This window comes from Maylandia zebra, linkage group LG18 (genome assembly GCF_041146795.1).
Source record: "Maylandia zebra isolate NMK-2024a linkage group LG18, Mzebra_GT3a, whole genome shotgun sequence".
NCBI classification, from domain to species: Eukaryota; Metazoa; Chordata; class Actinopteri; order Cichliformes; family Cichlidae; genus Maylandia; species Maylandia zebra.
The window spans coordinates 18,277,827-18,293,587 of NC_135184.1; the positions used below are offsets into that span (position 1 = coordinate 18,277,827).

Below are 15,761 nucleotides of genomic sequence, written 5' to 3' on the forward strand. Positions count from 1 at the left end.
AAAATTTGAACTATCAGTATGCTATCCAAGTGTTTCACCATGTTACCATTAAACAGCAGTGTACACCATAGTAAATAAGGATTAAAAAGGAGCACTGCATGTGTGGTATTACAGTTAAACACAAGTCCCTTACCTTTTACAAGTGTGGCAGAATACTACGTCTTTATGGTGCTCAGGGTCCAAAATGCAGGCACACATAGGACAACACAGAGCAGGGTCCTGATTTTGGACACAGTTCTCACACAGCAGGCTGGTGTGGTGCCACTGGCCGCTGGTTCGCGTTCCACATTGGAGGCAAACTCTGCAGTTCTGAGGAGAAAATGAACATGAATAAATAAGTGTAGTATGAATTCAGTGCTTCTGCTACACTGATTAGACATTTCAACCATGGAGTGGGAACCAAGCATGAAACAAACAAACAAATTTCCCACGTGTGGGACTAATAAAGGTTATCTTATCTTATCTTATGAAATCTGTACATACCCAGAGTTCAGTGTAAACATATAAAAATCTCAGTGTGAGTATATAAAGATTTGTACAATGTAAAATCTAAAGATAGACCAGGGGACTGTGAAAAAACATAAACAAAAATAGTGTTTGATGAAAATGATAAACTGGGCAATTTTCTGACGAGGAAAATACTTTGGACAACTTTTCAAAAGGCACTTTTATTAATAATCCACATTTGAATTATTTCATCAGTAAGCATTTATATTTTTTTATTATTATTTTTGATTAAGAGCACAAAACTTTAAAATCTTGGCACCAAAATATTCAGGTTACAGCCGCAAAACTGCAGGATACTGCCAAGTAGTGCTACAAATGGCCAAGAGCTGGAATCCAAGTTGGATTACAATAATCAAAGCATGGAGGACATCTGAGCAGCGTTTCTGGCTGATTCTTTTTAAACAGACAATTATCAGATGTAATCAACCTTTTATATTTTCCAGCTTTCTTTTCCCCCTGCACACACATACACACACCCTTTCCTGCAGAGAAGACATTTTTGGCAACACAGTTTTGGTAAATGGTTTAATTTACTCAAGCATAGACATTTCTATTTATCATATGGCCCAAAATAACAGGAAAATGTGTATATTTCTTTAAACAGGATAACGCAAGCATTGCCTTTACTGTTCGCCAATCAACCAAGCTTGCACGCTGAGTAACCCCTGTAGCGCTTAGTTTGAATGAGGGGGAGAAATTACTTGAAACTTATGATTAAAGCTGCAGTCCTCGTCAAGAGTCAGTGGAATGGCTTGTTGAGCACAGCTTTGTGAGTGACAGAAACACAGTTTAACTTGAGCAAATAAATAGCAGCCAGTGTTTTTAAGGGAGTTTCCACACCAACAATATGAACCAGTAAGCAGAGTTGTCTTGGGATTAAAAAAAAGCTCACTTGGTTTCGATTCCCCTAGTACGTCACTTGAGTGTCACTGTTCATTTAAAACAGGAAATGAAGAAGGACTATTATTAATATTATTGTATTCCTAGATAATCATTACACCACTACTGACTTTATCCACTGACATGCAACACACCAGCACATTGAATTTTTGCTGACATATTAACATTCAAATTTTTACTCTCTGAAAGAACCCCTCTGCTGGGGCTACATTTGCTTATTGAATAATTAAAAAAAAAAAAAAAAGATATATATATCTATCTATATCTCTATCTCTCTCTCTCTCTATATATATATATATATATATATATATATATATATATATATATATACATATGTATATGTGTGTGTGTTAGCTTTACTTTGATAGCAAGATTGTTAACACAGAGTTTGTAATTGCAGAGAAATACTCTATTAATTTTGAGGATGTCATTTTCGAGCAGGAACCTCAGAAATGTCCCTTTGGGTTTAAGAGGTTGGGGTATTAATGTAGTTTGAGTTGCTGTGGGATGGGGGTGGGGGTATAGTAGAATTTTTTGTATTCTGTCTATTTTCTGAAACAACAACAACAAAAAAAAGATTGAAAATGAGATTTTATATTGTGAGCACTTCTTTTCCACAAGACATAGTCATTAAAACTTGCCTTTAACAAGACTGTATGCACTTACTTTAAATTAGCGGCTTACTCGGCTAACTAGCCTCTGAGCTCGGGTAAACCTTTTTCCTATGGTACGCAGTCAACAATTCTAGTGTTCATACTTAAAGCCACATCACAGGAACTTCACAGAACACCGAAACTGGAACAATGACTCATTTTTCATTGATTTCTACTTGAGTGAGACGACAATGCTCAGAACAAAACTACCACATGAGCGGGGACATAGGATGTAGGCAAGTGTTCCGGAGAAGCAAGTGCCAAGGCTGTGTGTGTGTGTGTGTGTGGGGGTGAAATGCCCCTGTGCTGAGTCAAATAGAGAACCAAGAGTAAAGACCTTGCATCACCCGCTGTCTCTACTGATGTGCCCTACTCAAACTGGTGCTGCAAAAAAACATATTAGGCGGTGTGCTAACCAGCCAGCTGAGTGGCAAGCAAACCATTTGTGCATGAGCATTCACACAAACATAGTGTTATCTTCCAGCGCTGAGGCTGAACTGAAGTCTTTAAATGATCAGCTGGTCTGAGTCATTCGTAACCACAGAAAGCACAAATTGAAACCATCAAAAAGCTACATTCTCGTGGGTGTCATATGCAAGGTCCAACTAACTTAATTTCTTTTCCATTTAATTGTATTGTTCAATTTTGTGATTGCACCAGATGAATCAATGCAGTTATTTGAAACACTTTAATCTAGTGCAAATACTTTTACTTACAAGCCTGTTTTTTTTTTCTTTGTTTTCGGTTTAATTTTTTTTTTTTTTTTTTTAAATTTCAACATTACCCATTAGTTGTTTCCTACCTGACATCTCCATCCGTTGGTGGGAAGAGAGTCTATAACAGGTTGCAGACAGAAGGTATGGTACCCTTTGTCACACATGTCACACACCAGCATTTTAGTGTCCTCTCCTGGATTCCTACAAAGAGACAGTAAAAAGGTTTTAGGGTTGAGATTTATTTATTTATTTATTTTTGTCTAATACAATGAGACAATGTCATTTGTAATGATATAGCTCTATGCTTCCTTCTGTAATCCATTTCTTCTGCTAAGACCTGCAAGACCCGACCTCAACTGTCCTACTGCATCTACAGTTGAATTCTCTGAAAAGCTTACAAGTTCTTTGCTCCTATCCAAGTATAAATCAAATGCAGTAACTTTTCAAGTCCGGGTCACTTTCCAATTTCCATAAATTGTAAGGATATTACATTGACGTTGAAATTATGTTTAAAAAACAAAAAAACAAAGCCATTCATAGAGAATTGCACTGACCCATCAGACTGTAGCAGGCTAATAAGATCAAAACAGAAAGTGATTCAAAATCCCATTGCCACCAGTCATGGTTGATCAGAAACAGATTATTTCCAGTCACTGGCCAAATGATCAGTGGATCTCTGAACATTACAAGTGCTAAACTGTTTACATGGTAATATTCAGTTATTGTGAAATCTGAGTTAGAATGACAAGAAAAAGAAGAAGGAAAAGAAGTAATCATATCTTCCTAACAAAAAACCTTAACACTGTCAGTATTTAGACAGCTAATGTTAACGTAATCCAGCAGGTGGCACCGTCTAAGGATATTAACTTAATCAAAGGTTTAACAACATTGGAAATATTTTTAGGAGTAAGAGTCCTCTGCATGATATCAGTGGTAGACAGATTTCCCTAATATTTTTTATGTGTAGTTATTTATTTATTCATTTATATTGTACCCACCTTTGCTTTAATCAGCCTAGTGCTGTGTTTGCGGGTTTCTGAGTGAGTATCGGCAACACTGAATTTGCAGAGAGCCATCTGGTCAAAAAATATGCAATATAGCTCTTCATGGGCCATTACAAATGTTGATACAAATAGCAAATGGCTAATATTAGCCGATTATAGCCAAAATTAGAACTGATGTGTGAATGATAGGAAGATTTCCATGTTAGATTGCTATACAAATAATTATGAAACTTCACGCAAGCCCCTTGTTCAGGAGGATGAAGGTAAGAAAAAAAAATAGAAAGAAAAAAATAGCTAACAGGAAAGACCGCGTCATACCCAATTTATTAATAGCTTTAAATAAAACAAAGTCATCTCTATCACCACTTTTATTCACACTAGCAAATGAAGTGACATTTGATTACTAGTTTTGCTAGTTGTACTGTTATACCCAGTGCTGAGTTTAAGCTATAGCTATATGCTGATGATGTCATTTTTTTCATTACTTAATGTTAGTAAAGAAATGCTAGTATGCTGAAACATTTGTCAAGCTGATTTACAGTAGCCTTAAGCATGTAGCTGTGCAAAGGTGTGAGAAGTTGCTGCGCTGTCCATAATGCCAATGAATTGGCTGAAGTAAAAAGATCTTTAAACTAATCAATTACACTATCTAAAACTGCATCGCAAAGCTCAAGATATTTTGAAAAATATAAATATGCAGCTACAGGATGGTAATGCAATATTTAATACTCAATAGACAGTGGTTACCCCAGGCAAACAGGCCTGGTTGCAAACAGAGCTCTTGTGCTGTTTAAATAAGGTCAGAGGTTATAAGACTGAGCTTCAGGGTACAACGTCCAGTCAGCTCCTCACAAACCACAGAGGTAAACAAACAAGCAGTAAGCATGAAGCCTGGTAGCTTTACAGAAATTAAGAAAGGAAAAAAGTAAACAAAAAGGAAAAAAACAAAGTAGGGAAAACCGTTATTTAGAGGAGAGGGGAAGTGACTCACTTGCACGTCTGGCAGATTTTGCACTCAGGGCACTGCCAACCTGCCCTCCTTAGAGGGGTCACAGCCATGTCCAGGCATATCCCATGGTAATGCAGACCACAACTGGTGCAAAAGAGCTGGTCCAGTAGATCCCCTGGGCTATCACATAGTACGCAATTTATATCATCTACAACTGTGGACAGTTGAATGAAAAGAGAAGGCAAGAAAAGTTTATACAATGCAATTTAGTCTTAGTTTTGTTAAATATACATTATGTTATTTTCCTATGGAGTTGACACATCAAATTTTTCTGAACTTACATTTGTGAGTGGCCAATTCAATGTGTTCTGGGCATAAGAGTGAGAGACTTCTGATATCCTGAAAAGTCCCAGCTGCCCCCGCACAGGGGTAATGATAGAGTTGAGCACATCCTTCAGCACAGCACTTAATGGATGCTCCAAGGCGCTTACAGTATGCACAGTGCTGCGGAGAAAAAGAGCGATCTTAAAATATGTCTAAAATCTCCCTTTTCTCCAACTAAAACACATTTCTTAAACACTAACAAACGTAATTTTTAAATGGTCTATAAATGCCTGATTTCACGTTAAAAAAAATCACATCACATCACAGAAAGGTGTTCGCTCCTATGTTTTTTTTGTTTTGTACTTTAACCTGCCACATCAAAGAATACCTGTCAAATCAGCCAAGATCTGATGTGTAGCACTTCTTCTTTCTGGACTATTTTATCTTAGTATATTTTTGGGAAACGGTTTATTTGGATTAAGACACCTGTTCAAAGTGCCATTTCAGCTACCTGATGATCAGGCTAGAAAACCTCACCCCAATTCCATTTCTCTGAGTTCCATGAGTGTGTACTAGTAACCACTTGGAGATCAAGTGGCAGCACTACTAATGGGTAGCACACACGATGGGCAGCGAAAAAAGAATCAGAGCTCTTTAAGTAGTACCACTTCTGCCGCTAGGAGCCAAGCTGCCATGAGAGCTCAGCCCTGTTGAGTGGTGTGACCTTTTCCATTTCACAGCTGAGAGATCCATGCTGCCAGGCCGACCTTTACCAGCCAGTCTGATCCATCAGCTTTGTTGTGTTTCACTGAATCAGTCCCTCCCCTGCTGCCCCAACACATTAAGATGGTGTTAACACCCATTAGTCCACGGATGTTCTCCCTTGACTCACCTTTGTGCTCCCTGAGTCAATGGCTCTGTCCACATTAAGCAGAGATTGTCCCTCGCCCTCACAAACACCGTCGGACCACAAGGCACAACTCTGATGTGCCCAGCATTGCCCTACAATTTAAAGACGGATGTGACAAACAAATAACTGAATCAGAGACAAATTCAGTATTAGCATATAAAGCATGTACACTTGTTAACTCTCCAAGTACAAATAATTACTGTTAAAATGGGATGTAGAAATAGGCTGAGTCCATTAGCCACACCTGACTCGAAGAGAGACTGGACGTTGAGATCTTCTGGAAGGCCGACATGAGAAAGCTCGTTCCAAAATCGACTGGCTGGGTCTGGCTCATCCTCGCAGCCTTCAGACCCACTGGAACAAAGAAAAAGGTTTTTAAAAAAAAAGTCATCTCAGCACAGATTTTTTTTAACGTAGAGAACAGCTTAAAAATGCACTATGCAAGAGAAGGACAGCCTGAATCAACTTGAGAATAAATTGAGGACAGAGACATAAAGGTAGAGAATGATGTGCCGTTTTTACAAAAGCAAAGAAATGAAGACAGAGAATGAGCTGGGGGAAAAATGTCTGTCCAAGTAAAAAGCTGTGGGGGAGGGAGGTGGATGAAGAGGAGGAGGACGGGAAGGAGGGCCATCTTTTTTAGCGTGTGCACAAGAGGCTGGCTGTTCTGTCTCATAAAATCTGTTGAAAGGGATGCATTTCTCCAACTCCCTGGCTTCAACTATTGAGCAGCATAGGATGTAGAATACGTGGAGAGGGAGCATTAACATTTAAAAGGATTTCCAGGAAACAACTAACAGCCAAAATCAAGATGGGGATTTCTGGGAACATGATGGGAACCTATTCCTTACACTTTTATTAGCAATTATGAAATGGTCTTCTCTCCTAATCTCTTTTTTTCTTCTTAATTTTTAGTCTTAAATGATATATTATGATATATCTATTCTCTCTCACAGCTAAGGGCTCAATGACCAATCACACAAACAGGACACCAGCTACTGGTTGGCTAGGCCTGTTGCCAAACCCATAATGCTGTCACTGGCCATTACAGTACTGTGAACCCAGAGAGACAACCAACTGGTTTCAAAGGACCAAAACAAATCAGGCAGTTGTCCAATTGAGCGCAGGAAGGGTCTTTTATTTGTATGATTTGCATTTGTGTGCATACAAACACAAGGCTCTTGTGTAACCTTTGCCTGATCTGGCATCTCATGGCCTGGGGAATACTGACAGTTGGGTGTGTATGTTAGGTGTGACCATATTAACCACCACTACTGCTTCATATTACCAGGATAACAAAATTCAAGTCAACTAAAAGAAAAATCTTTTTGATCAGACTAACAGCTTTCACAAGATTTCACAGTAACATCAGTGTATAGAAGCCAAGGACAAAAAAGAACAATGAAGTAAGCTGTTAGCAAATTTTCATTTCTTGCAGCTCATTAACTCATGACAAGGAAGCATTACAGATTGTGTCTTATTCCTAACCAACGATGGCAGCCAAACTATTTGTGACAACAGTGTCAGCCAGGCCTACTTACTTCTTCTCCTTCTGTCCTGAGGTGGTCTCTTCGGCCATTTTTGGCTGAGCAGTTTTATCACCATCGCTGCCATCGCCTGTTGAGCTCCCATCAGCTTTGTGGCTGAAGAGTGCTTCAAGCTGAGACGTGACGGTGAATACTTGTAGATCCCCCTGACCCAGAAGGCTACGACCACCGCAGTAACAGAAGGCACAGAGACGCTCACTAAAAGAAAGAAAATGGGTGGTAGAGGGTGTTTAATTATATATACCTACTGTGACTTAATACAGTGCCATACATGTCACCATGAATTAAGGCCTCCTTCTTGTGGCACTGGGACTGTCTGTGCTGCAATATACATAAAACCTCACAAAGCAAAGCAGACAGACTATCACCACACATAGACACACACACAGTCTCCCAAACACATACTGCTATAAGCAGACAACTTGTAAAAATTATAATGTATTTAAGTAACACAGACCTTGTAATTTAGAAAGAAAGAAAGAAAGAAAGAAAGAAAGAAAGAAAGAAAGAAAGAAAGAAAGAAAGAAAGAAAGGCAGATAGACAAGTCCGGTTATACAACAGATATTTGGATGTGCTAACAATCAACATTTTAAGTGAGAAAGCCATCTTGGAGACAAAGTGGTAAACAGAAAAGCAGCAGAACAGTGGCCAAGAGCTGGAAAGTTGAGTAATAAAGCAAGCAGCAAATATTTATCACATTAAGTGCTGAGATGGTACTGTTAATAAGATCCCAGGAGAGGCTCCTGATCTGCTTTCCATCACCAACATCGATAGAACAGACAGGCCAGAAGACTGATTGCAACCTCTAACAAAGTGACACCTGGGAGGAAAAGGGCTGCCTCTACCTGCTGATGACTCCCACCTAATCCATCCATGCATGTATCTAGTATGTGCTAGACCTGTGCTTATTCATTCATAAAAACAATTTAAAAAGTAAAAAGATACACACAGAGTCTCTCACACACATGCATGCACGGTTCTTTATTTCTCAAAAACAGCGATTCTGGGGAAGTGAAAAGTTTTTTTAACCTGCTTTTGACTTCTCTACTTGTTGGGACAGATGGTCCTGCTGAATTCTCGGCTAGAGGGCTCTGGGCCAGAGGGGAAGAGGGCCTGTCCTCCTCTGGCACCTCACTGGTCACTTCCACAGTCTCCACCGGCTGGATTTGTGTTTCTGATGGTAAAAATGAAAAAGACACGGAAGGAAAAAAGAGAAAAGATCTGTTAGGGAGTAGAGAAACAGCTAAGCACTGAATTGTTCCAATGCATCTGCCTCTGTGCTGGTAAATGCTCCTCAATTCACTGCCAATTATGACTGCATGTTTAGCATACAGCCCCTGACAGACACAGGCTGTTACAGGACAGGTTGGTTATATTCTAGTCTTTTTCCTCCAGGTCAGAAACACAGCCTTTTTTAGCAAGATGGATGGTAAAATATGGGGACCATATGCTCAAGCACTGATTACAATAAACTCAGTGGGAACATCAAGGTCTTGTACAGAATAGTGATAACAATAGAGGCAGGGAATAAAAGAGATGGCATGGCTGTCAAAATATCTCAAGTAGCTAGAATTAATATTTTGGGGGAATAAAAAAAGTTCAATCCTGGACTCATATCTGACATATCACGACTGCTTTTAATTTTAATTTAATTGACGAAACCCTCAATTCACTCTGCTAATCATACAAAACAACTCCCAGCAGTACCTCTCACTGAGACTTTGGGCCATGTAAAATGTTATTAATATTTCATTGGCATGTAATTAGGCTAATGCCACAATGATTGTGTCATCCAAAGGAATTAAAAAAGGGCAAAATTCATATTAGGCTTACTACTACTTACCTACTGATAACTGAATGCATACGCAATGGATGTTTTACAATTATTTTTTACAAGACATCAACTGATTAAACTGATTGTTGCTTTTCCCGCCTCATTTTTTAGATAATAGCTCATTATATTTGTTAAATTAAAAAAAAAAGGTTGTGTTATCCTGTTTAGCAGGGCTCCACAATTATGGGCACGATAATTATCACAATTACTGACATAATAATGTTGCCACACGTAAACATAACAATGCTTTAACATCCATGTCGTCCTACATTTCTGCTAATGTACCAATGTACAAATCTTTGCATCAAACTAAAATTGGTCCTCTTTATTCAACTAAATTAACTAAAGAAAAAATAAATAAATAAATATATATATTTTTTAAATAAACTGCAGCAGCACTTAAAGCAGGGTATGAGTTTCACATTTACATTGTGTTACATTCCTGTCAATTAAATAATAATATTTGCAGATATGTAAGATGTTTATTCACTTGTCCAGAGTGGAGGCATATAGTTAGGCGCTGATTTAGTGGCACGTTCGCTGCTTTTTCTTTGTTTGTTTTGCGAAGCAAGCATTTTCAGATTCAATCAATCATGTTCATTTAATTGTTGGAAAAATAAAATTGTGACCAAGATTAAAATTTCATCAACTGTGCAGACCTACTGTTAAGTAAGATCAGATTACAAAAACTGATAGGTGACAGTACTACTCTTACCAATGCTAATGGATCAATTACTTTAACACAACTATGTAGGCATAGGATGCTAGTATACATAATACACCAAAGGGTGAGTAAAATTAGGAGCAAACTTTGCATTCAAAAACTATACTGACAGACTACACATTTCCACCTGGGCATTCAAAACACAAACTTGCGGAAACCAGCCCTGGCAGCATTGAATTGGGGGAAATTTAAAGCAAATTTAAATTAAATCGCAGCCATTGTCACCAAGAGTAAGGATGTTCTGCTAAATATGTTCTGCTCAATACTGCGGCTTTCCATGCCTCTACCACACTATCTGAGAGAGAGGGGTCGCTTTTGGGGGATTGGAATGAAAAAAAGAAAAAGAAGAAGCATTATAATCTCTAAAGTACCATAATCAAAACTGATAACGCCATGGCTTATCACTTTATCAGTCGTTAATTTCTCTACACATTCCCTAGATGCAATCACACTGTTTTAATGGTAATGTATATTGAAAATGTGAGCTATGTGACCTCTAAGTATAACAATTTAGAGACAGACAAAATAAACAATGCATTTAAAAGGCTATAATATACTGTGCTTGACCTCAGCACATATCACTTTAAGGACAAGACTGCACAGAGTCACAAATTTCATTTTGCCAAAAGCCCAGAGGCAGAGAGCCACTGAAGAAACCACTGAGTTTTAAGTGCATCTGGCGGTAGACTGAAAAGGCAAAGTGAATGCTTGGTTAATTTCATAACATCATTTACAAAAAAAAATGTTGAAGGGTTTTAAACTCTGAAATATTGCCTTTGTTTGTTCTAAGGTAAATGATACCAGAAGAACGGCAAGTCATTGACAGCGTCACATTTCCAACTATCTTCAGCTCAGCAACAGGGCGGCACTGAAATGTATCAGAATGGGAGGCATGGTCACATGATGTGATGTACACACATAAAAAAGGCACATAAATGGGTCTGGAGAGACTGATGGGATTTTAAAAAGCTTTTAGAGGGCATTAGCCTTGGGCTCTTTCCCTCTGCACCTCAATGCCAATCTCAGAGCAAGAGGAGAGATGGAAGCAGTAAGGGGAGAAGAAAAAATACACACCCACTACAGCTTCACAGCTCAAGCTAAACCCATTCAATTATAGCCCTGAAAAAAAGGCACTGGGTGCTAAGAAAAAGCTCTCATCCATCCTTCTCCAGGAGAAGGAGACTCATCTACCTTTACTAACATACCCTTCAAAGCACTGCATAAGGCTACTTGGGGTGCAGGTTCAAGTCATATATCACTCTCAGTAAAACCAATGTGTATATAAAAGATCAAAAACAAAGTCTCACCTGTGTCCTGAGGGTCTATGGACTCTGTTATCTCAGTCCCATCCATGCTGTCCTCCTCATCCACAACAACTCTCCCTCTGGTGCGACCCCTGGAGTAAGAAAAACAAACAAACAAAGAAACAGAGGAAATGAAAAGAAATAAGACATTAAAACTACACAACTTCACCTCGAGACGGGGGAGTGGTGGTTTAGTCATGAATTAATTAAATATCGTCATGGCTTTCACTGATTTTTAATGGAGGCATTGAAGTCATGGGTAAGGCAAAAGGGTGGTACTGGTGGGGTGTTTCATACATATTCGTGTTACAGCTACAAGGAGAAACTCTGGTAAAACATAGAGGCAATGAAAATAAATGGGCGATTCAGTGATGATGGCGCTATTGGCCTATTTATGGTAACCACAATGGTAGCATCACAGTGACGTCATCACAGCCACCGTTTTACTGTTTCTGATGTCATGCCAGACTTGCTGAACGATAGGTGCTGCCACTCAGACAAAACCTCCTCATATAGTAGGAGACAAAACATGTAGAGGAAGCAAAGAAATCAATTTGTCCTCCTGAAAGTTTCATCTTTTCACACTATTGCAACATTCAACTCTGCATAAGCTGTGTCTTCAAACCAGCTGCATGACCAACACAAGGTTAGAAAAGACACATGAGGTGCACAGCAAACTGAAACGACACCAAAAAGTGTCTCACACCAGCCATTGTGAGATCACTTTCAGCAAGAGGAGCGCAACAACAGCAAGTATAAATGGCCCTCAGTCACACCAGTATAGAGACTAGCTGGTAACCCCCTGGAAACCACCAGTTAGTAGGGAAGAAATCCGCATTACCCCAAACTGGTTAGTGAATGGTTGCTGGCTGTCATAAGATGAATTTGGTTAAAGAAAAACTAATCTACACTTACTGGTTTGGGGGAACTTAGAGCTGGGCGATATGAGATTTTTTCATATCACGATATGTTTTTTTCATTTCAGGCGATAACGATATCTATCACGATATAAGCCAAATAACTATATTTGTAAGATTTAAATGTGCCGTTGCTCACAAGTAAAATGTGAAATAATCAGCAGCTTGTTTTTATTTAAATATTTATTTCCCATAATAAGTTCAACAGGGTAGATGTACTTAAGGAACATGAGACTTTTTCAGATAAATAAAGGCAAATATTGCAAACTACACAAAAGGCAGCCGCTAAAGCGTTTAAGTTTCAAAATAGAACAAACGAAACAGACTAAATTGTCAATTCCACTTAGAAACAAAATATTAATTCTAAAAATAAATCTTAGTTTGTTTTACAGAAGAACAGACAAAACTGACTAACTTTTGTCAATATCAAATAAACTGAGAACTAAAAGGAAATTCTCAATCTCTCCTTGTTGTATAGCTGAGCTTTTCAAACAGTTTTAACAGTTACTTTAGTCTGACAAAAGCCGAATGACGAATTAGCGCTTCCAGTCAGAGACTGAGGCTACGTCCACACGTACACGGGTATTTCTGAAAACTGAGATTTTCAGTTTTCGTTTTAAAAAATAATCCCGTCCACACATAAAGGGAGAAATGAAGGAAAACGCTGCTATGAACATGCCAAAGCAGCAGGTGGCGCTAGATTCCTAACCGTGCCGAAATGTTGGCCAATCAGAAGTCTAGAAGCCTCGGTGGGAAAAAGTAAACAAAGCTGCGGCATAGAAGCAGAACAGAGTCGTATGTGTGGAGGGACAGTAACTGTGTGTATGTGTAAGCATTTAAACACTGCAGAGAGTAGAATTAACAGTAACAGTATTGTAGAAATTCATTTCACCGAAACAATAACGTGGCGCACAGTGTGACGCATGCTCCAGTTTATTGTATTTCCAGACTTGCTTTCGGCACAATTTACAGTGCACGCTACTCTATTTTTTGTCAGACTTGAAATAGCCGAAATACCTTCACACTACGGAACTTCTATGGCTCTTCCGTTTGACAATCTCTCCGGCATTGGAACCATCATCTGTTTTCTCTTCGGTCACGCTCGGTTGATTTTTCTAGTCGGCACACTCATTTCCTCCATTACCCGCTGGCTGCTTCCCAAACAAACACACGTGCGGCTTGGCACTTGTGCTGTACGTAACAAGCCACGCGACGTGACGCTGCGGCTGTGATTGGTTCGGCTCTGCGCTACTTAATTTGGATTGGCTGACCTTTTTTTTTTTTTTCTTTGAGGACAAGAGCGGCGAGGTCTATCGCGATAGCTTAATTTCTCTATCGAGTAAAAGTTATATCGCGATACATATCGTTATCGTTCTATCGCCCAGCTCTAGGGGAACTCAAAGAAAGAGTTTGTAAAGCTTTGGAATTACCTGGATTTCTGCATGAATTAGTCATACACTATGGTATGACAGTCATACTAAGCAACCATTCATGGTCAGTGCTGCAAAATGCAACAACCAGGTGTTGTCGTTTAGCTAGTTTGTTGTTCAGTTTGCTACTCACAATAACTAACTGCAACAATATCTGGAATAAATGTTCATATGCATGCACCTTTTCTTGTGTTAGAGCCCTGACTTCAGTTCAGGAGATGAGGCTTGAGGTGAGGAGGAAGAGGATGAGGTAGAGATGAGGGAGAAGACATAGCAGTAGTTAAGGAAGAGAAAGACATAATGAGAAAGACATGACGAAAGCATTCATGTACAAATGTTAAATAGTCATATAGAGTTTGAAAGAGCTATTTGTGATCTTTAAATTAAAACTAACTTGTAAGTGGGCTGGTCTCTATCCACATACATAAAACCCAATTAGACAGAAGGATAATGACCATCTTGGCCACTGTATTCAAGGTAGTCAAGTAACATGGTGGCTTCCACAAGTTGATGCTCACAATTTTTTCTATTAAATCTAAACAAAGAAAAGAAAAAAGATCAAATTAAAAAAAACAAACAAACAAAAAACCAACTTACTGTACCTTTAAGGCCAGCATGTTCTTAAATTGTGTACAACTAGTTTAGGATTAGCGATAATTTTTGAGAAGAGGGTGTTCTGCAAAGATACCCCAATCACACCGAGTCCAATAATGCTGAAGCAGTTGAACATGAGGTCAAGAGAATAAGTAAAACACCAGCAGAAAACTCTACAGGAAATAAATTAATGAAACGGCAGAAATTTAAAAAATAAATAAAATACACATCTCAAATTTTAAAAAGGTCACTGTGAAACATGGAAAGTTTGAGACTGCTCTGCAACCTCGGGGACTGACATCCTGGAAGTGTTGAGGCAATCAAAAAAGAAAGAAATTACATTATATGATTGTAGCAGACAATAACCTGAAGCTTGGGGAGCAGCTGGATAGTGAAACAGACATTGACCTAGAGCATACAGATAAATACACAACAGAATAGTTGAAAAATAAAATGTATGATTTTTTTAACAACAGCAAAAAAAAGAGTCTTAACCCAACCAACGTGCTTTGGCAAGATCTGAAGAGGGCTGTTTAATAAAACAGACATCCAAGAAATGCATTTATTTATCAATATAGCCTCTCAGATCTGTACACCTAACCATCTCCCCTACAACCACGCTGGACCAGGTTTTGGATTACTCAGTTTAACTGTGACTAAAATTCTCACCTCTAGCCCTTTAAGGTGATTGTCTGTGAACGATCATAATATGTGTAATGTTAGCTTTTAAAGAAGTCCTTAGTATCAACACACTTTTCTAACAAAGAAAGTTCCACCTTTCTTATATTTCACTGTATGTGCCATGTCAGGAAACAGACAACCACGTGTACATTTACAAACAGGCGTTGTGTGCCAACTCATACGCTCAGACACACCAACTCATACCTTGCTTGTACACACAGTATGTAAATATCTGCCAGTGTCAGCATCCCTTCAACGCAAGCTCAGTTAACCTAATCTTGGAAGCAGCATGTGGAGGGGATAATTGTCATGGATACAAATTAAATAGCAACACCGAGTGCTAGCAGGCTAAGTGGGGAGAACAAACACAGCCCAAAGGAGAGCAGTATGTCTCCGGGGTACTCAGGAGGATCCAGCGGGTGGGAAGTGAGGGAGGAGATTGGGGGTGGGGGTGGGTAATTTTGTGTCACTGGAGAGAAAAATCACAAATGGCTAGATGCCAAATCAACCCCTCCTTCTAAATGACTTCCATGGGGAATGACAGAAGAAGTCTCTAGCAAACCTTGGCTAAAAACAATTACCTGTGAGCTTGAGTCAAACGTAAATAACTTGATGTAGAAACAAACAACTGCATTTTAACAGACAACTCTGTTATAGCCTATTACATGGCCTAGTATGAACCAACTACTGTAGTTCAGGATCATATGGAAGTCGGTGTAGATATAATCAGGAATGGTGGATGGCCTCTCTCAGTAACTATTCTATA

At 38.9% G+C, this 15,761-nt stretch overlaps 1 protein-coding gene across 8 annotated transcripts in view; it reads right to left on the reverse strand.

The window, feature by feature from the left end:
• kmt2cb (lysine (K)-specific methyltransferase 2Cb) overlaps window positions 1–15,761 on the reverse strand; it is a 94,805-nt gene that overhangs the window by 53,475 nt on the left and 25,569 nt on the right. For all 8 annotated transcript variants that reach the window (XM_004542712.4, XM_004542710.4, XM_004542711.4 and 5 more), the window contains 9 exons: window positions 11,377–11,465; window positions 8,541–8,685; window positions 7,505–7,708; window positions 6,208–6,317; window positions 5,946–6,055; window positions 5,071–5,233; window positions 4,772–4,943; window positions 2,863–2,977; window positions 134–309 (listed from right to left, as the gene is read on the reverse strand). In XM_004542712.4, the coding sequence (XP_004542769.3) occupies window positions 134–309; window positions 2,863–2,977; window positions 4,772–4,943; window positions 5,071–5,233; window positions 5,946–6,055; window positions 6,208–6,317; window positions 7,505–7,708; window positions 8,541–8,685; window positions 11,377–11,422 (1,241 nt within the window). In that variant the 5' untranslated portion in view covers window positions 11,423–11,465. The remainder of the gene's footprint in view (window positions 1–133; window positions 310–2,862; window positions 2,978–4,771; window positions 4,944–5,070; window positions 5,234–5,945; window positions 6,056–6,207; window positions 6,318–7,504; window positions 7,709–8,540; window positions 8,686–11,376; window positions 11,466–15,761) is intronic.